We start from the raw sequence: 21,880 nt of genomic DNA, 5'->3' as shown, positions 1-21,880 counted from the left end.
TATGCCAAAGTAGGGAAACTACATTAACCTGTAGTTTAAAAAATAAATTACTTTTACACTTTCAGGTGTTGTTAGTGCTCCATTTGCAAATCTCAGATTGACTTATTTTAGGTGTGTTTTACATGAGAACTGAGGCCTAACCCTGGTTTGGTTTAAAATAGGGTGTGGTATTCACTTTGGCCCAAGGGAGGGATGGGTGGTGGGGGAGGGGTCTCTTGCTGGCAGACAGGTGGCGTTTAAAAATACTTAGTTCTTCTGTTGCTAGTCTGGATTTCTTCTGGATAATGAATGGTATTGTATGAAAATCATGGAATAAATTTAGGAACCTATAAAGCAAAATTTAGAAGAACCATAATACGGGGAAAGAGGTGAAGATGCATACAGAAGAGCTTTAACCAAAACATTAAACACACATGTTGTAAAAGGTTTTTATTTAATTTCAGCTTTGTTCATTTTGACCAGGTTTGGCTACACAAATGCTCTTCCTCAAATTCAGCAATGTTATTTGATTTCATTAAATGCACTAAAACAGACAAAACAATATGGCTCCTACATGAATACTGTTTATTGCACATAGCGTTGAGTTCATCTGCCAATTTGTTTCTGTTACTAAGGATAAACTATCCACCCAAAATGTATTCCACATATACAGTTTTATTTTGTAGATTTTCTATTTTGGCATGAAAACGATGCACAAGCAGTGCACTGTGTGTTAAAACAATTTCAGCTAAAAAACCTCTGAAAACCCATATATTGATGGATAAAAGAGCGGGGAAGAAATATTAAAAGGCACATCTGGAGAGTGCTCTTCTCAATGTAAGACCTGGAGTTAAGAATCATTCTCTATTTTTTTCTCCATCTCACAATCACAAGGTATTCTGACTCCTTTGGGAAATAAATAAATTTAGGTTTGCATTTTCCCTCTGACAAAAAAAATCCTGCGACAGAATATTTTGAATTCTGAAAAGATGTGCACTTCAAAACGGTACAAAATACAGACACATACACACAAAGTGCCCACATGCGTACAAAAGTTGAACTCATAATTGGCTCTGAAGCACAACAGGCCCTGAATATAATGCAGTGGAAGAGTGTGGACAGTGTTCTATGTTGAAACATACATGAATCCATGAACCCTACACAGGCAAACACATCATCCAAACCCACTTCCTGCTGCTAATATTGTATTAATATAAATCTGTAGCTTGAGCAACCTTATTACAACATACAGAGATTGTTTTAAACAGGAAAAAATCCCAGCCTCCTTTTTCTGATCGCTTATCCTATCGCAAAACATACACAACTCTCATTTAAAACCACCTGGGTGCTATACAGCATTGAGGAGGAACATACAGTACGGACACAATAGCAGTGACACTCATAAGCTTCCTATTTTCTTTCTCTATTTGGTTTATCACCTCCAAAACCAAAGCAGCAGAATGACAACAAATGCATATAAATCCAAGTGAAAATAGAAAATTTCACAGTGTAGTACACCACAGTCTCAGATACAGATTTTTGCAGGATGTAATTAGCCGAAATGTAACTCGTAATGGAGTATGAAGAGCAACAAGAAGAGAACAATATTGGCTTTACAGTGTTTTCTGGAGAAAACATTTCATACTCCTACTTAATGAATCTACTTCAGCTTTTTAACCACTTTGCAGATAATTAAAACAATGATTTTCAACAGTTATCACGCTAATCTTTCACACGTCTGCTGCAGTTGTGTCTCAACAATCAAGTTTTTAAGTGGAGAGAATATTCAGTCTGGATGTTTTTAACATTCCTTCAGCCGGTGATTACATATGACAAGCAAACATATCTTGTGACAAAACATAATGAACTACTGAGTTTGTCCGATCTGCCTGACTCGGTGTTGTGAGAGTCAGCCACTGTTGAGTTAAAAGCCCTTTTGTAAAATGTTGACACACCTGTGACACACTGTGACGAAGTTGGATCGAGACTTCTTCAGTGCCACCCTGCTTCTCCAGTACTGAGAACATACTCTAACCATCCAGCCCCGACTTCATCACACCAACACCATCATATTCAGATGTACTGAATCCTTTCAGTCGTTCAATGTCCTTCAGTTTGTCAAACCTCTGGAAAGAGAGGAGCTTCACAGAGCCTCACACAGTCACACCAACAAAAACCTTAAGAGGAGCTGCGGCTGTCTGCATGAGGCTTCTTTTTCTCCTCAGCGGTCGATGCGGTTGATCTCCGGTCCTAACTGAGGAGGAGGCAGGCCATCTCTCTCCAACACTGCTGGTGACCTGCAGCATAGAATTTGTTATTTTTTTAGTGGGCTTCTTTCACTCACCTACAAGAAGGGCAGAGTTCACTGAATTTGTATATTTTACTACCTGAGGAGGCGGACAGTATCTCATGACAAAATGTGTACGAAGAGAATGGCCAGGCCGATGTTGAGCAGGATAACCATGCAGATCATGATGGTGTTTGGGCCCTGGAAAGACAGGAACAAATGGGATATGAGGTCATATCTTATATGTGAAGAATTAAAATTACTACTTGAAGGAATAGTTAAACATTTTGGGAAATATGCTTTTTTGATACCACTCTCATGTCTTTCCATAGCTTAGTATAATGGCTGGGAGCAAGGGGAAACAGCTCGCCAGGCTCTGTCAAAAGGTTCAAAAGAAATCTGTTTTCCGGCACCTCAAAAGCTCACTAATTAACTCGTTTCATCTTCTCTGTGAGCTTTAAAGGTGCTGGGAGACTCTTGGTTAGAAACCAAATCAGCATATTTCCCAATATGTCAGTTTATTACTTTAATATTTTTTAAAACCAAATCATTAGTAGGAAATTTAACAACTTGTACTCATGTGGCTTTAACCAATTTAACTTAACGAACCCTGACAGGATATGTTCACTCAGAAATGAAAATTCAGACATCATCGACTCACCCTCATGCTGAAAGTTAGGTGAAGTTTCATAGTCTACAAAACATTTCTTCACAGCATAACAGCGTTGCAGCATTTTCCTTAACAACCGAAGTAAAATAAAAAAACAAATAAAATGGCTCTAAGATCCCAAACTGATTTGAAAAGACACCCACTTCAGACAGGGTGCGCACAAACGCTTTTAGTTTAGCAGCTACAGTGAAGATTTCATCTTAAGGGCTTTTGGAGAGGATTATGCTTCATGAACTTTTTTTTTTACCTTTTAAGTCCCCATATACTTCAGTTGTTTAGGAGAATGCTGCAATGCTGTTTTTCTCTGAAGCTCTTCAAGAACTTCACCTGAAGTAGATAATGACTGAATTTTTATTTTTGGGTGAATGTATCCTTTAAATATTAACACTCTAGACAACACTGTATAAAAAGAAAGCCCTGTTAAATCAACAGACCACATGTTGTCCATGTCATGTAAAGGAAGAACTTTTGCTACAAGCCATCACATCACAAAGTCAGGGGATCAACAATGTCAGTAGGATTCTTCCTCTTTGGACCACGAATGTCTGAAAATGTCGCGGCAATCTGTCAAATAGTTGTTGAGATATTTTCGTCTGGACAAAAGTGGTGGACTGACTGACAGACTGACACCCTATAGACTCGCTGCTAACATGTCTAAAAATAATCTAATGTGAGTCAGTGTGTATATTTACTGTCTTACCTCCAGCTCCAAAGACTCTGCAGACAACGCGTTGCTTGAGTTTGACACCACAGACTTCAGTCTGACTTCTGCTCTGGAATCCACCTTCTGGGCTGGTTTGGCGACGATGGGTTTGGCTTCCACTTGCTTTGGTACTGTTTTAGGTTCACGACTGGGTGCTGGTTTCGGGGACGGAGCTGGGCTGGGTTGCCATTTCGGTAATGGCTTTGTCGTCTCTGCTTTGCTGGAAGGCCTGCTCACCTCCCTGGACTCCACTTTGTTCTCAGAGACCGACGGCACTCGCTCGTGGACTGATGGAGCTCTTTCAGGTTTGACCTCGACGGGTTTAGGCTCGGGGGTGACAGCTTTTGCGGATACTTTGGAGGCGGGGCGTGGTGCGTCTTCATCTGGAGCGATGAGGCTATTTCTTACGGGGGCAGCAGCAGCAGCAGCAGCGGCAGAAGCGACGTCTGGAGCTATAACCTCAGAGTCAAACTTCTGCAGGGGCTTGATCTCCAGGTCAGAGCCCTGCTCGATCTTGTTGCTCTGACGACTGGGGGTGCGAGAGGGGCCACGGCTGCTGGGGGCCCCTCCGCCCTCAGGTGCAGCCGAGGCGGGAGCAGAAACAGAAGTTGAAGGGGTAGTGGGGCGACTATTGGGCTTGCTGTTGGGTTTACTGCCACCCTTACTACCACCACCTTTACTGCTTTTGTCTTCATTCCAGCTTCCTGGACTGAGGAGTTTGGGGTCTTCCTTGCTGATGATGCCTGGGCTGGGGGAGGGGGTGCGGCCTGGGGATGAGCCAGGCATGAGGCTGTCCAGTTCATTCATGAGTGGGCTCTCCGGCGGTGTGGGCAGGGGCTCCTCCTCCGCCAGCAGCGGCTCGTGCAGTACAATGTCTGTGTTCTCACTGCCGTCCACGACCTCCTGTAACACTCTCTTCTTCAGATACTCAGGACCTGTGTGCGACCAGTTCAACCAGTATATTAGTGTTTACAGACTCAACATATTAAAAGCAATGATAAGCACTGTTCTCTGGCTTTATTGATGTCACTATCATGGAAAAAATATTATCTAGGTAACATTGTTGTCATGGTGCTCTCTTTTCACTCTCCCCCTGCAAGGCAAATTATATTTAATTATACTAAGAAATAACTACAAGACTAAATTTAAGAAACTCTCTTTCTAATCCCCTGCTATCCTTCAACCAGATTAACTACCTATGATTAAAACACCAGGAAATAGCTACAGGAGGAGAGATTTTACATCTTTGAAGGCAACTTTATAATTATGCTTCCAGAGGCTGTTACAGGCAATAATAATAATTCTCAACATCAATGCATGTGTTCATTCAGAAGTTGGTTGTTTTTGCTCATGTTTCCAAGAGAAAAAGGTGGGAAAATGCCAGAGAAAAAAAAAAAAACACAAGTGAAAATGTTTATGTCAAAGAGGAGGGGAGCTTCTTAAAAGATAAGTTCACCCTAAAATTAAAATTCAGTTATCTACTCACCCTCATGCTGATGGAAAGTTTCGTAGTCCACAAAAAATGTCTGGAGCTTCACAGCTAAACAATGTAGCAGCATTCTCAAAATGTTTTGCGGACTATGAAACTTCCACCAACTTTCCATCGGCATGAGGGTGAGTAGATAATGACTGCATTTTTATTTGTGTGTGAACTTGACCTTTAATATGAAAGGATAAAACTATTTTAACATAATGGCAACAAACCTCATAAAAAGACCAAAATCAACATTGCATTATAGTTCATCCCTCCCTAGTTCAGCTGATAGTTGGCTGTCAGCCCCAAGGCTATTTGTTTCTAATGAAGATATAATGCATAATATCACCAGACTTTTCCTCAAAATTTTGAGGCTAAAGGGCTGTTTTTCTGGTACAAACGTAACAGATGGTGCACACGCTGACACTGTATTTCTGTGTTGTTGTCTCCTTGGTGAGAGATCTTTCATGGAAGAATGCAAAGCAGGACTCAGCCAGGCCTTGTCCATTTGTAGTATTAGTCAGAGACAATTCTGGCAGCCGCTCAGAAAGCTGGATGACTTTCTGTTTTTTGAAAGAGAGAAAAAAAGCAAGCAGCTCCTAAATGACTGGGCTGCTTTCCTGTAAATGTAAGTGCGTGTCGCCAGACCCGCGATGAAACTGATACGACCCCTTCGACCCAATAAGATGTTCCTTTTTTAGACATTCAAATGCGTCTACCCTTGTGGGGAGCCTCAGCCAAGGATCCACCGGCTCAAGCTGGAGGTATGTACAGGGACACATTATAAACTAGATGAGTGGTGAGCAGTTATCAGTTTATATTTGCCGTCTCCTTTAAAAAATGTCACGCAGTAAATAAGAAACTCTTGTTAATGTCGTACAATCTCTGCACCAGCTAAACAAAAACATTGATATGTGTGTGCTATTCATATTGATGCCACAAATATAAAGAGGATTTGTCTGCGGTGTGCATTTATGTAATTTGAGTAAGATGGTAAAAATGAACTCCAACTATACAAGATAAATAATTCATGACATCCAATTTCAGGTGAGAGTAGCTGCTTGAATAAATCTGTGCTTTGAGTCATTAAGTCTTTGTTCCCACACTGTATTGTCCTATTTCACAGAGGTAACAGTGTGTTTAATAGCCCGGAGGTTTTTGCATGCTATCATCCATTTTGCAGTATTCCTCTTGGATGAGAAGTCCACTGACCTGGCTGGTAGAAGGTAGGGGAGAGCTCTTTGGCCACCAGTCTGGCGATGCTGGACTCACTGTTGGAGGCCTGAGCGGCCTGTTCAGCTGCATCTGCCTTGGCCTTTGAATGGGTCGTCCTGCACGGGACAGATGCAGCACAATTCAATCATGGTACTACAACAATCATCCAGATGTTTTATTTTCATTTTACTGTTAGTGGCATGAGTTATGATCTGAGTATTGTCGTAATGTTAATATGCATTGAGAATACCGTTTGGTAGGCTACACCAGAGCAGCAGCTGGTTAGCTTTGCTTAGCATAATGACTGGAACCAGGGGGGAACAGCTTGGCTTGGCTCTGTCCAAGGGTAAGAAAACCTCAGAGAATCTCAAGGTCACTAATTAACTTTTGTTTGTTTAACCTGAGTAAAACCTGTATAAAACCCCATTCAAACCAGAAAAAGTCTCAGCATGTAACTTTTCGTAAAGGTCCAATTTGTGAGAAAAGGTGATTTTTGAATCTTAATCCCAACTGGTTAAATATTGACACATTGGGATGGTGGCTGACCCGTCCTACAATCCCAGTATTTGACAAGTTGGGACACAAAAATAAACTTTTCTTACAAATAGGGCCTTTAAAGGTACAATTTGTAAGAATTTTAGTTCAAAACTTTCAAAAAGATATCAACAGAAGTTTTAATGTTACGTCAAAAACATCTATTTTGTGGCAGAGACATCCACTGAAGTTAGCATGCTAATCAGCTAGCCCTGACCCTTCTTGTCTCTTAATATGTCCAATCGCTTGGCTCCGGTTCTGGTGCTCCCAATCAGGAGCTAATTAGCTGTGTGTTTTTTTGACTGCTGGTATGAAAACAAAACAAGTCACCAGCAGACATTTTATAGACCAAACTATTAAACTGATTTATTGTGAAAAAAATCTTCAGACTAACAATTAATAAAAATAATTATTTGCAGCTCTAGAATCACAACTTGGTCAGTAAATAATATGCATTACTAAACGTTTTAATGCACTCTGACCTTGATTGTGATCTTTTTTGAATCAATCAAAGCACAGGCCTTGAAAATTACCCCCAGGAGATGATGGCTCTAAACTGTTTAAGACCGACCCAAAATACCGACAGCGCGGGGCTTGTTTATGGTATTCAATCATGTTGAAGTGAAGGCCAGGGGTGGGAGACTTCTGGTCATATGGCTCATTAGTATTATTAGCCATCGAGAGAGGAGAGATGTCCCTCTCTGCTGTTGGGCTGGGACAGAAATAAATTATGCTTTTATCACCTCCACAAAGACATTGAGTTGTTGCTGGCAAGTCATCGAGGGCTCCATCACCACACATTTAATGTGACAGGTAGACGGAGAGAACACCCAACACTCGCTAGATAATGAGCTCATTGTTCAGTTAGCTGTGGACGAGACCTTGAATTCAGAAAGTGTACGGCTGACACTACAGGAGCTATACTATTGGACTATTGCCTCTTGAGGTAATTCTTCCACAAAGGAACAACAAAGAACCCAAACTTTGATTTAACAGTTCAACAGTCTGTTCAATCGAACGCTAAATATTCTGTTTAATGGGGCACTATGTTGTTTTGGAGCAGAAAGTCAAACTCAGAATTTAAAATTTACAATGGACTTGCATTTCTAAAGCGCTTCTCCAGTCTACTGACCTCTCAAAGTGCTTTACAACACTCGTCACATTCATCCATTCACACACTGATGGCAGATGCCACGCAGGGTGCCAACCTGCTCTTCAGGAGCAATTTGGGGTCAGTATCTTGCCCAAGGATACTTCGACAGGCTGGGGGAGCCTGGGAATCAAACTAGGGACCCTCTGAGCAACCCTCTGATTACTGGACAACCTGCTCTACCTCCTGAGCTACAGCCGCCTCGACAATATTAATGAGGTTTTAATAGCAGGAGCTGATATTCTTCAAATAAAACACGAGAGGGATCAGATGTTTCAGTAGCTGCTAGAGACGTCATTCTTTTATATATATGCAGTTGGAAAACTTGACTCAAGTGTTTGACCCATGCTCTTTTGGCAGATATGGTAAGTAGCAGTCTCAGCAGTCAAGTTTGAAGCTGAACAGAGAGAAAAAAGCACCATGCACCAACCCTCCTTGTGTTTCTCAAGCCTTCCGCTCTAAATTATTGAAGAACAAGTAACAGAACACGCAGAAGAAATCTGGGGACACCGAATCAATGTGAAGTCACTTCCAGGTAGACAACTGAGAACTGACTATGTAGCTAATGCAAATAAAATATACCATGAATAAAACTAAAATGGCTAAGCGCACTTTCACAATACAAACAGTAGCAATAATTACAAAACTCATCTGCTCAGTGAGGCTTTGAGCTAAATTCTTACATCATTTATCAACATCTGATATTTAGCAGATGTAATGATACTATGATTGTCACAAAACAGTGTGTGTGGTAATGTCAGTTTTACATGTATTTAGTAGGGAAACAAATCATTGGATGGATTACAGCGCCAGATGAAAAAAGTCAGAGGATCATCAAAGTCATGAGGATCCATCCTCTGGGCACTATAAATATCTGTACTATGCCGTGGAAATGTTCACCTGGATGACAGAGAACATTTCACCTGCTGTTGGAAACTCAGATGATCACTAAAGTCAGTTGGCTTCATCTACTGGGGACCAATAAAAAAAACCTTCATGGCCTCGTATCAAGTATCTGTTGGAATAATTCAGTCTGGACTGACAACAACAAAGCCACACCGCTCGCACGACTAAAAAAACAGCATCTGAGTGCCGAGAGTTCAAGGCTGCAGCTATTAACTGTGAGAATTACTGATTGTGATTACTCTGTGGATACTTCACATACTGTAACTTTACACTGAGCTGAAAATAGCCGCCTGCTCCGCTTGAAGACTCGGTGGGGAAGGTGCTTCCCACTGGAACAATTAGAGACTCCTGAGGTTCCCTGTTAGAGATAGATGAGCTCCACCTGTCCACACACAGTCAGCGCCTCCTCTTCCAGGAAGCCCTTCAGCCTGTTCTCACAAATCACACACGTTTATAATGACACTGAAATCATTCATTAAAAGGTAGAGTCATACTAACAATTTCCGAGGCAGGCTGAAACTAAATCATACCACACAAACGCAGCACAACAAAAACAACGCACACGGTCTAATATAAGGAACGTGTTTAGGAATACAACTTTTAATTTTGCCAACTACCACTTATGAAGTAGCTGTCAGTGAATCCAATGAAAACACAAAAACAAAATAATGTTTTATAACAGGAATAACTCTCTGTGATGTGTTCAGGCACAATATTGAGTGTAGGTCATCCTCATTTTGGCAGCTTTCAGCTACAATTACACTATCACTGCACTTACAAACCTAAAACAAAGATAAACAGGCCTGAACTGTAAAACTGAGCTTCAGGTTATGTCGTGTATCGCAAATAAAACTTATGTCAGACGCTCACGAGACAAATGACAACAAGTAAAAGTACTTTGGAAAGTAGCCAGCCAAAGCAGAATCAGCACCAACACTAAAAAGAAGGTAGGTGGAAGATGGCTCGTTGCAGCCAAGTGGCTTCAGTAGCTGCTACAACCCACAGTGAGTCTGTGCCAACACTACTGTTAGTACCGGTAATGTGCTGAAACATCAGACTTGAGAGGTGATGCCATCACATGTCCTTTAGTGTGGAGTAACAGCTCACTCCTACATTGCACTGCAAAGAAAAAACAGCTTTATTCCTACTTAACAAGTAAAGTTATTCAAATGTAGTATGCTGCACTAGTAAATATCATAAAGTGCCTCTGGGAAGTAAAGAGCAGCTTAATATGGAGTTTCCCTAATGGAAGCATATATTTATAGAGAACCAGCAATGTAATAATATATCCCCCACTGTCGTTATAGTTGCTAAAATTAGCTGCTAACAGTATGGTAGGTGGCAGAGCTTATATGGGGACTGTTTTGACTGATAATGCCCACCTGACCTGAGACTGAACATTGTTCAGCTGTTGAGTGTTTGTGAACATTTGAGTAACTTTTCAACCTTAGGCTCTGGTGCATCACTCAACCACTGTATTAACTGTTATTCCAGCTTAAAAAACAAAAAATAAAACAAATCAAGAAGTGATATAAAATGATGGTAAGTCAATGAAAACTTAATTACATGATAAAATCATTTGTGGTAGTCATGGTTTTGGGGCTACGTAAACAGTCTTGCTGGCAGTGAGGAGATACAGGCACATTTTTTGGTGGATTACAGGCAGGTGAAACAAGCCATGAACACAACATTGACATATCACCAACTTTTAAGCTGAAATCCCCAAATTGTTGGCAGACAGGTGCTTATTTACACACCCAAAGGACAAAGAGCCACATTAGCAATCATTTGTCATCTGTCCACAGGCCACTTAGTAAAATTTAGGTCCAAAATTAACACTCTGGTTTCATCTTTTCTGTCCTCTGTGGTACAGAGCAGGTGTTGTACGGTGGATTTTAAGACCTTTTTCACCCCGAACAGCTGCCTGCTGGGGCCAAATGGAAACTACAGCATCATTTCATGTGATTTCATCACTACAAGCTAATCCAACCAAACATGTGATCCATTGTCAGTGTTGGTATAAGTCGCTTTAAGTTGTCAGCAGTAAAGCTGACGATATGGTCTACGTAATTGGTGATGCATTAACGTGTGCATAATTTAATTACTTTATATACTAATGAATGTTAAGTTAATGTATCTAGTTACTTTCCAGCACTGCAGGCAGAGGAAATGGAGGCGATCTCTTGAGTAAACAGATTTTTTTTTTAAGCCCTCACCAACAATAGAACAAAAGGACATTTGCCAGAACGGCCTTTTAGGTTGTCTAACTGTGTTGGTTCTCCAGTGCTTCTCTGCAACCAAACATGACATTTGACACTGTGACCTAAATACCCCTTATGCTTTTAGGGGCGCCTTCAGGAGATGCTTGTTGTACTCTGAGGAGAGATGAGACATCAGCTGTAGGAACAAACTGCCTCCGACACTCAAAGCTAAGAGATCAAAGAATAATCTGCACATTAAATCTTAATTTAGAGCTCAGCGAATGTAAAAGCTGTTCTTCAGATGGGTCCTACTGCTCTGCTGTTTTGTAACATTTGTTTTTTGTCATGCTGCAGTTGCCCCGGAGGCTGTTGATGGCAAGAGATACTCTGTCAGTTTGGCATGTGCCACTGGATCTTTGTGGAGGGTCCTATTCAACTGTGTCGCAGTGTGTGTGTGTGTGTGTGTGTGTGTGAGACAGAGGGCGTGTGAAAGAGTGATTTAGTTTCTATTAAAAGACGACTAAATGTTGCGGCGTATAATTGAATCACTTTGCCAAAATACACATACATTAAGAGCTAATTGCAACCTCATTATTGCAACATTGCTAAGAGGTCACATCTACAGCGATCTCATCAGTTTCTCTTATTACTCATCGGCTAATTTTTCCTCTGCCACATTATTTCTCGTTTAATAAGTAACTCATAAAAAACAGTGTGAATAGTCCTGATCTGAGGTCAGGGCTGAACTGTGTTTACAAATGTTACGCCCCACTGATCGCTCACCGACACAAAATGCTCGTATCAGCAGTACAGTATGTAATCCAAGCTGCACAACTAAAGCTAGGTGTGGTACATATACACGCTAACCCTTTATACCCAAGCACTTGCTTATGAGGTGTGTCATATTTATATCCAGGGAACCATTTGACACCGCTGCTGACGCAAGGTGCACCGAGATCTGTGATCTCTAACTGTTGCTGGTGAGCAGCAGAGCTAAAAGTTAAAGCACACAGCGGGTGAAAGAAACAGTGTAAAGCAGCAGGCAGACTGCTGTTTTCAAGCAGAGATTTACCCCAATTGGATATTTGATTTGCTAAAACTGGACAAAGGTGAAAGCCTGAAATAAGAGTGCAGACAAAACTAAAGAGCCACTAAGATTCACCATCAGAAAACAGTGTATGTCTGTGACTAGGCAGGAAAGATGGTGTTTGGAGGCGGGGGGGAGGGGGGATAATCAGCTGTTGCATTCCCCTGTGATTGTGATACAGCAAGAGTGTGCCTGTCCATATTTAGTCAGGGCTCCTCTGTTACCACAGGGCCCCTGTGTGTGCGTCATTTACACCCCGTCCTGCAACACAGGTCCTCCTTCAGCTCAGCCCACGCAACCGAACAATGTCCACAGAGTGTCTGAATGCCAGTGGATGTTAGCTAACTGGACTTGAAGGGGCCAGGTCTGGCCCTCCCATGCAGCGCACAGGTTGTACATGTATTTTTAACAGTCGACCTCACTGCCAAAGGATCACAGAGTGATGAAAACACTGCCAGGAACAGACGTGTCATGTCTCCACTGTTTATATAATAACTGATTTTAATGTAACGTTCAGGACCACACAAGAAGGGCTGTTAGCAATACAACAAAGCAAACATGTCCTGCATTTCAAATCCTACTTAAAATTACTGAATTACTGTCAACAAAATGTACTTAAAGTGTCAAATTAAACTACTCTTTCTGCAGAAAATGCCTGCTGTGACTGATATACTATTAAAAATGACATTTACTTGTTAATACTGATGGATCTACTGTTGTAGCTGGTCGAGGTAGAGATAGATTAAACTATTTCAAATACAGTTTGATGGTTTAATCCAGTGGTTGCCATCCTAAGGTTAAGGCCCCTCTTAAAGGTCATAGGAGATATATGAGCGGTTGTGAGATACCATACAACTTTATTGTCAGTTTACACTGATATTCAATTGCGTCCTCAGGCAACTCTGCTGAAGAAGTTTACGCACAAAGGTTGATTAATGGGAAAGGAAAGAAGAAGAAACAAAGTTCTGAGACAGACATTTTTTTTGGACTTTGATCTCTACATTATGGATGATCTAGCAGGTATTTAAATGAAACCATGTGACAAGTTCACAGGTGAAATGTCTCTTTTGTGGAAATGCTAACAACTCAATAACAACAAGGAGCTCTTTCATGATTCTCCACCAAGGAGATTATGTTTCCACCTGAGTCTGTTTGTTTGTTTGTAGGTTGGTTGGTTTGTCAGCAGGATTATACAAAACTACTGAACCGATTTCCATAATACTCAGCCCAGAATAGACGTGTTTCACATAGTGTGAAAGAAGGCGTCGACATTTTCATTATTTTCTCTGGGACTGATGCATGGATCTTGATGAAAAAGATCAGGCGTATTTAGGCGGCTGGTAGCTATGAATGAGTACAAAAGGGGACTGTTGGGCCTCGGCTGAGGTATGCACTCTGCTGAGTGCCACTCTAGTTTTGTATACGAAATTTTAATCAGAAAAGTAACTCTAGCTGTCAGAAAGGTGTAGAGGAGTAAAAAGTAATATATTAACTTCTTAAATGTAGTGAAGTTGAAGTATAAAGTAGCATAAAATGGAAGTAGTCAAATAAAGTTAAAGTACTTAAAGCTCTTTTGTTGATTCTGGCGGCCCCTGTGGACAAAAACGGTATTAGCACCACCAAAGTATTTTTATTAATATTTTTCTATTTTAAACACAGCTGTTTGCAAGACGCATAGCGACAATGTCGGCTGTGTATTTGTGGTTATTTAAGATTAATAACTGAAATATAGCGATGGTGAAACATACTGACTTTGTATTAGTGCCGTACCATCAGACTACAGAGCAGCTTCTTTTCTCAGGCTGTGATTCTCCTCAATTCATCCTCTGCCATTAAAAATTGTTTTGAATAAATAATTTAGTTAAAATCTCCTTGCAGTATATTTGAGTAAGGTAGTCACATTCCACCACTGGTCTTCCAGTAGTTTGTAGTTGTACAAGAACAGTACAGTATATTTCCTATGAGGTCATGTTTGGTTTGTGAAGGCCACCGCGGTGTTTCTGAAAGCAGTCTCACAAAAAGTGTTTGCTTCCATTCTCAGCTCCGTCCAGGCGCCTGTGGATTTGCTGTAGGTGATCTTAAAGCACTGATACAATGAACACGGCCCATAACTCTTATATACTGCTTATCCTCAGAGTACAATATTTAGATTTCAATCTGCAGGGACAGTGGTCTGCAGTGTATCAGTGCTGTAAACACTGAGCTTATTTCAGGTGCTGAAGAAGACTGTGGACAAAAACACCACCGCCTTGTAAGGTCACAGACAAACTGATGGTCGACGTGTGCACGTAAGAACAAGGAAATATGTTTCACTACTGTTTGATGAACTGATTTAATATGAATTGATTTCAGTGAACTATAATTAGAAAGATGTTTAAACATTCTCGTATTCACCACATACTTCAAACAGGTAACCACGGTGATTATTCACAACCAGCTATGCTCATGGAACCGGTCTGTCACTAAGTTAAAGGAACAGTTTGTCATTTTTTGGATATATGATTAATTAATTTTTTCGATGAGAAGATGGATACTAACGACTGTACCTATTGTTTTATTTGTATTTATTTTTAGACGCCTATTAACTTTAAGCAAAGGGAGTACCGAAGAAAACGAACCGTTCAGCTAACTTGGGTGCATTGACATTCGTTTGAATGTTGTTTAATGTGCACTGCCCCTTTTCAAAAATAAAGATTTATAAATATTTCTCTCATATGTGTTAACTGAATATGAAGCTACAGCCAGCAGCTGGTTAGCTTAGCTTAAAGGCTGGAAATAAGGGGAAACAGCTAGCCTGGCCATGTCCAAAGTCAATCAATCAATCAATCTGTACCACTCTCATTTCCACCTACCAGCACTCACTAATTAACCCGTTATATATCATTTGTGAGATGCTGGCAGACAAATAGGCTAGCTGTTTCCTCCTGTTTCCAGTCTTTATACTAAGCTAAGCTAGCTGTCTCCATGCTGTAGTTTCATATTTAACTGTAAGATATGAGAGTGGTCTTATCACCAAACTCTGGCAACTGATGAAACTCTAGCTCTTGTCCAATGAATTGTTTCAATACAGTATTGTCACGATTCCTCTGAGTGCTCCGGACGTGTTGAGCTAAAAACGTGACCGTGAAGTGCAAAAGTTTCTCCAAAATAGAGTCAGACTTAGGACTAAGAATTATCAAGGAAATTTCTAAAAAAGTTGGTCTTTTTAAAATAATTCATACGAAGAAATTAACCAAATATATTGCGAGAATGTTTGTTGTATTTGTGTTGTAACTATTTACACTTGACTCCTCTCTCTGCTACAACCTGAGCTCACCAATGACTGCTGAACCTGCTCTAAAAAGCATTTTCCAGACATCTCTGCAGCCAGTAAGAACACAGGGGGGATGAAATCAACAGTCACAGTAGGATTTTGGGAGAACGCTGCTTTAGAGGTTAGTCCAGTCTCCGTTGATGAAATGTCAGACAGAGTACACTCCCAGTTCAGACAGAAGTTGTGAGGGAACAGTGTTAACAGTGTTAGCAACATTCAAGTCCTGACAACTTGTATTACATTCATAACGGAGAGTCATGATAGGCCTGATGTGCTATCCAGAGGGTGATATGAAATCCTGTGGTTACATTTAACAGTCACTTCAGCCGGTGCACTCACTATTTCTTAACTGTAACACACTATAAAACAACACTTGTGTTTATCTTGTACTATTTTTTATTTATAACCTTGGATAAATAAGATGAACAAAGGAGAATCATCCCTCCACTCATCCGTTCTTACCTGGAAGCAGCGATCTCTGCCTTCTGCTTGCCGATGGCTGCAGCCCTCTGAGCGCCCTCCACCGCCCGCTCCACCTTGTGCTTGATCTTGGTTCCCTTCAGCTGGATCACTCTCTTCTTCATGGCCTTCACCAGCATGTTGTTCATGTACTTGCCCTCCTCCTTCCCTCCCTCGGCGAAGGTGGTGCAGCCGTAGCCGTGTCTCTGGTTGTTCAGCCACTCGCCCTCGTACTTCAGCCCGCTGGACCTTTCGCTTATTCCATATCCTGAGCGCTTGTCGTTCTTCCATTCGCCCATGTAGACCTCTGTGGTGGTGGCGTCAATGTCGGCCTCCACTGGGGGGAAATCCTCGGCTCCGGCCAGGCTTTCGTCCATGCTGATGGTGGAGTTGGTGTCGCTGGCGTTGGAGCTGAGAGCTGATTCCGTCCTCAGGAAGCTGATCTTGCTCTTCTGGCTGGACAGCGAGGTACTTGATTCTGACTTCTTCAGCTTACCCAGCAGGGAGCCCCTGCGAAACAGGCCCTTCTTCTTGGGTTTGACAGCTTCTGGGTCGACCTGGAGAGTGAGGGCGAAGCCTCCACGGGATGGTCCTAGCTGGGTAGGGGTGGCAATGGGTGTCTCCTCACCTGAGGCGTTAGTGGTGGTGATGATGGGGATGTCTTGCTGCAGTACGGTGCCATTGCTGTGTTCGCTGCGTAGGGAGGTCAGGGAGGTACGAAGAGGGGAGCGGACGACTGCTGCCATGCCATAAGGAACGCTCTGACGGACCCCATAGCCGTGCCGCATCCCACCAGTGAACTGACCTTGGAAAGTACCTGGAAGCATCAGAAAACAGTGAGTAAGTGACTTCCCAATAGCCTCACTTGTACTCTATGTTTAGTGCTAATTCACTAGCTAGGATTTTGTGGCATCTAGGGTAGAGGTTGCAGATGTCAACTAACTGAATATGCCTCGTCTCACACTCCCCTGTGGTGGCCACTAAAAACATAAAGGATATGAAACACCCTCGTGTTAGTTTTGTCCCTTCTGAGCTACTGTAGAAACATACATATCTGTAGATATAAAAGACTCGAAATGAAAAACATGAAAACATGAACATTATTCTCCATTTCTGCCTGTAGATCCCCTTCAATCCTAAACACTGGACCTTTAAACACGGATTGTTTAAGCTATAGAGCAAAAATAGTTCACTCCATATTAAACTACCCACACTTTTATTTCTACCAGACTGTCATGGATATCTTCAGTGTGCAAAGTCTCATTCATTAATGCCCTCACTGACAAGTCATCTCGAGGTCTGGTCTCATGCTAAAATTGACATGAGTGTGGATTATAGTGACAGCTAGGCCTCAGCCCGTGAGGCCAGGAGGGCATGGGGCTTTTGGGCTATTATTACAACCTGACATCTGGTGCTATCACATCCCCCCCCCCCCAACAACTTCCACCAGACTGGGCTTAAAGCTGATGAGTCAGCTGTTAAGGAGGGAAACCACAGCTATTGTACAAGCAGAGATCACCACAATCGATTTTAATTGTCTAACATACTTAGCTTCCCTGTACAGAGTGAAATGGACGATGCACAAGAGGCCTCCAGAGAATATCTAAGGGTTAAAAATGTGTTTGTGAGATAACCAACTCTTGCTTTAAGTATAGCTTTTTCCTGTAACTGAGTACTTTCACATGTCAGCATACCTAACTTTTACTTAGGTTAAGTGTCTGAATATTTCCTCGACCACTGTTAATGATGATGTAGTTCAACAAAATGGAAAGATTCCTGTCGAGTTTGATTTCCATCAAGCTGTGAGCACCTCTTGACTGACAGCAGCAGGGTGATATTTTCTTCCGGAGACGGCTCTGTTTTTTTTTCCTGTCAGTGATTGGTCTCCACGTCGCCTGCAATGAACTTGGTGCAACAGACCATATGGCACATTTAGTTTGAGGGATATTTGTTAAAACTGTTGCATGATTTAAATAGTAACACTACAGTGTAATCCAGTAGTGGAAAGTAACGTTTTAATCAAGCACAATTTGAGGTTTGTCTTTACTTCTGCATTTACATTTTATACTACTAACATTTTTTTTATTGCACTACATTTATCGAATATAGTTATTAGTAACAAAATAAATGTATATAAATTAAACTACTCAACAGCATAAAAAGATGAAATTATCTTAATCTCAACCAGCTACAGCAAACGCGTAAATGTTATTACATCAGTAATAACTCTGCAAGTAAAAAAATGCTGAACTTTTACTTGAGTATTTTTACGTTTTTTTTGGCTCGTGACTTCTTTTACTAAAGTAAAAAATGTGAGTACTTCTTCTTCGACTGGAGTAATCACAGGAACTTAATGCAGAGCTCCAGTGTTGGAATGTAACAAAGTATTTACTCAGATACTTCACTGAAGGACAGATTTATGCTTTACTTGAGTATTTCCATTTCATGCTACTTGATACTTTCTCTGACAACACTTATCTGTCCAGTGGGATTACTTCAAAGATTAAGATTTAACATAAAACATAAAGATCTAATCACCCAACAGTGTTGAAAGAGTTCAAACTGCCTCCACCTCAACCAGCTACAAGAGTCAAATACTTCTTATACATTAGTGCATCAAAAATAATGCAGTAATATAGTGCGTTGTAAGTACCCAAAAGTAAAAGTAAAAGTTAAGATATGTTATATAATATTATATTTGGTAAGATTTAAAGTCAACAACAAGTACTTGAGTAAAGTCTTAAAGTGTCTGATATTAAACATGTAGGTATCAAAAGTATTTTTGTGGCAATAAATGTACTTAAGTATCAAAAGTACAAGTAAAACTAAATTATACATATGCATATGCATATATAAACTTATTATGGGTCAACTGCAAAGTAACTAGTAACTAAAGTTATCAAATAAATGTAGTGGAGTGGACGTATAAAGTAGAAGAAAATGGAAATACTCAAGTAAAGTACAAGTACCTTAAAATTTTACTTAAGTACAGTACTTGATCAGGTGTCCTTCGTTACATTCCATCATTGTATAGATATAGACGGCATTCACAAGGCCAATTATGAGTCTTTTTACTTTTGATGCTTTACATTTTTCTGATAATACTTATGTACTTTTACTTAAGTTACATGTTGAAACTTTTACTCCTAACAGAGTATTTTTACACTGTGGTATCACTTTTATACGCAAGTAAAGGACCTGAGTACCTCTGCTATCACTGGTGATATCACAGGAGGTTAGTGCAGAAACCACTTGTGAAATGTAAGTTTATTTACTCGAATACTGCAAGAAAGATTTAACTTGGTTATTTCAATTTCATGCTACTTGATACATCTACTCCATTACATTTCAGAGGGAATCAACTATGTTACAACTTTTATTTGTAAAAGGGTATTTTAACAATGTGAGGTTGACACTCTTACTTAAGTAACAACAATAACAGGAACTAAACTAAAGGGTAATTCCATCAATTTTACACATTAATGTGTGTTTTCAGGTCTTTGTGAGTACTGCATTTGTGAAAAAAGTAGTATTAAAGCTTTTGTGACTCCAGAGGAAGCTGCATGTTATCTGATAAATTGCCTTCAGAAATGTCAATCAGTGTCTCAGTTGCATTGTGGGTAACATAAGCCCCCAGTCCACTGGTCTCATCGCACTCCTATAACACAGTTGGACTCATTTTGGACAGTTAAAAAACAACCAGAGACGTCACCTTTTTTAATTCCAGATTCGTCTGTTCGCCATTTCAAAACATGCTGCCTACATTACCCACAATGCAACTCAGCCACTGAGGGACATCACTGGAGGCAATTTATCAGATTACATGCAGCTTGCTTTGGAGCCACAAATAGATTTATACTACTTTTTTTCCACATATGCAGTATTACTTACCAAGACCTGTAAAAACACTTCAATGTGTAAAAATGGCTAAAGTTACCCTTTAATTCACTGGGCTACATTTCAGGAGTATTTAAAAAAAGTAAAAACTCAATACTTTCCCCAACACTGTTAATTAAAAGCTCTCAGATTTCTCACCTCCGTCCGCATATGTTTCTGTCCCGTATCCATCCTGAAGCCCATTATTCCACGTCCCTTCATACTTTGCTCCACTGCCGGCACTGATCCGGACTCCGTATCTGCCTTTGAAGCCATGAGTCCATTCCCCTTTGTAAATCCAGTGTCCTTTGGTCTCTAGTCCCAGACCGTGACGCTTCCCCTGCGACCAGTACCCCTCGTAGGTGTTTCCGCTGGGCCAGGTGTAGACTCCCACCACCTCGAAGCCGTAGTTCCAGGAGCCGGAGAACTCGCCCTGGCCTTTGGGTCCGGTGCAGATGCCATGGCCGTGGGCTTTGCCTCCCTCCCAGCCGCCGCAATAAGCTCCGCCGTCGTCAAACTCGAAGCGACCTCCACTCATGCCTCACCGCAGCCCAATAACGCACCGAACAGAAAGTAGAGCACTTTTTAGTCTGTTACCTGGCTAAAGATAAAACCTCCGTCAGCCTCACTTCACCTTCACCTGACATCAAAACCGGCTGGAGATATCCTTGGTGCTGAACTTGTGGGGGTTTCTTCTTTTGGAGTTGGTTTGGGGACTTCTGAGCGTGTCCATGAAGCTCCGGTGCGCACTTCACACTTTACGCAAACTTAATTTCTCTAGTGTCTTCTTCTTCTTCTTCTTCTATCTGGTTTCGTCGATCTACAGATTTCCTCAAATGATGGTGCTGTTACAAATTTGGACTTATGCCTGTTAAATCGAATTATTTCTGTATTTCTGTCTTGATAAGCCAGGGATCTTACATGGCTTTTTCCAGGTGGCCACAGAGAAAAGCCCCTTTCCCCCCTGTCCCTGCCACCCAGCTATCTCCTGACGGTCGCTGCTGTTGGAAATATTTCAGCAGACCTAACAAGGCGACCAATCCACACACACACACCCTTCCAAAAATACAACCCAATCCTTACTCTGCTGCCTGCCTGCCTGCAAGGAGCCATGCCAGAGTCTTGCCACCTCGGGGACTGAAGTACATGCAACTTTTACATACAGTTAATGCAAGTTGAACATAATTATTCTCTAATAGGCTGTTGAGCTTGATGAAAGTAGATAAATCTCTATGATTCCCCATTGATGTTCCTGTATGGCCCGAATGGTCTCATAGATCAAGAATATGGCATCAGGATCATATTTCTACTATGTACCATCAGGAAATTACAGCCTGCTGTCTGAAGCTGAGGCTGTAATAACTTTATTTAATATTATGCCCCATTTGATACGATTCTGTCCCAGGTTCCTGATAAAACTTTGCTTTTAGATGTTTTATAATAATGATAATAATAATAATAATAACTTTATTCATACAGCACTTTACTTGAGTATTTCCATTTTTCCGTTTCCATTTTTACTTTATACTTCCACTCCACCTCCTTTTGGATGCAAATATTGTCCTGTTCACTCCACTACATTTATTTAATAACTTCAGACTCTAGTTACTTTACATAGGCTATTACATGCTGCATCATATCCAAAGAAACACATTTTAAAATGTATTTTATCTGCAATCTGACTCCGATAATCAAAGAAATGCAAGTCGAATCCGATAATCGGTCGACCTGTAGTATACATAATTTTACTCATACTTTTGATCCTTAAGTACATTAAATATCAGAACTTCAAGATTTTTACTCAAGTATTATTCATTATGGCATCTTTCACTTTTACCAAAATAATATCTTAACAAACTATCTTTACTTTTCCTGAAGTATGACTTTTGGGTACTTTTTATTGGTACCAATAGTGTCCACAGAATGTAAATTAAATGGGAGAGACCTCCAAAGTACAGGAGCTATTACCTCAAAAGCACTTTCTTTACTCTCCTTTTTAGCCTGGAGCGAGGAACAATTAACAAAC

At 40.9% G+C, this 21,880-nt stretch overlaps 1 protein-coding gene across 1 annotated transcript; it reads right to left on the bottom strand.

The window, feature by feature from the left end:
• Nucleotides 1-414: 414 nt before the first annotated feature.
• jph2 (junctophilin 2) lies at nt 415-20,947 on the bottom strand. Its single transcript, XM_084367173.1, has 6 exons — nt 20,014-20,947; nt 15,982-16,795; nt 6,326-6,444; nt 3,637-4,574; nt 2,367-2,467; nt 415-2,276 (listed from the first exon to the last, which is right to left on the bottom strand). Exons 1-5 carry the CDS (start codon nt 20,390-20,392, stop codon nt 2,387-2,389), a joined length of 2,331 nt encoding a protein of 776 aa, XP_084223299.1. The 5' UTR covers nt 20,393-20,947; the 3' UTR covers nt 415-2,276; nt 2,367-2,386.
• Nucleotides 20,948-21,880: the final 933 nt, after the last annotated feature.

This window comes from Pagrus pagrus (assembly GCF_965226575.1).
Source record: "Pagrus pagrus genome assembly, chromosome: 11".
Taxonomy (NCBI): Eukaryota; Metazoa; Chordata; class Actinopteri; order Spariformes; family Sparidae; genus Pagrus; species Pagrus pagrus.
This window is presented reverse-complemented; position numbering and strand designations above follow the sequence as displayed.

What these genes read in the sequence shown, in the direction of transcription:
- jph2 (XM_084367173.1), bottom strand. Translation starts at nt 20,392, where the DNA reads ATGAGTGGAGGTCGCTTCGAGTTTGACGACGGCGGAGCTTATTGCGGC. An exon ending in CCCTACCTTCTACCAGCCAG is followed by an intron (nt 4,575 to 6,325) that starts GTCAGTGGACTT and finishes GGTCGCACACAG; the next exon opens with GTCCTGAGTATCTGAAGAAG. An exon ending in CAGAGTCTTTGGAGCTGGAG is followed by an intron (nt 2,468 to 3,636) that starts GTAAGACAGTAA and finishes CTGTCTTTCCAG; the next exon opens with GGCCCAAACACCATCATGAT.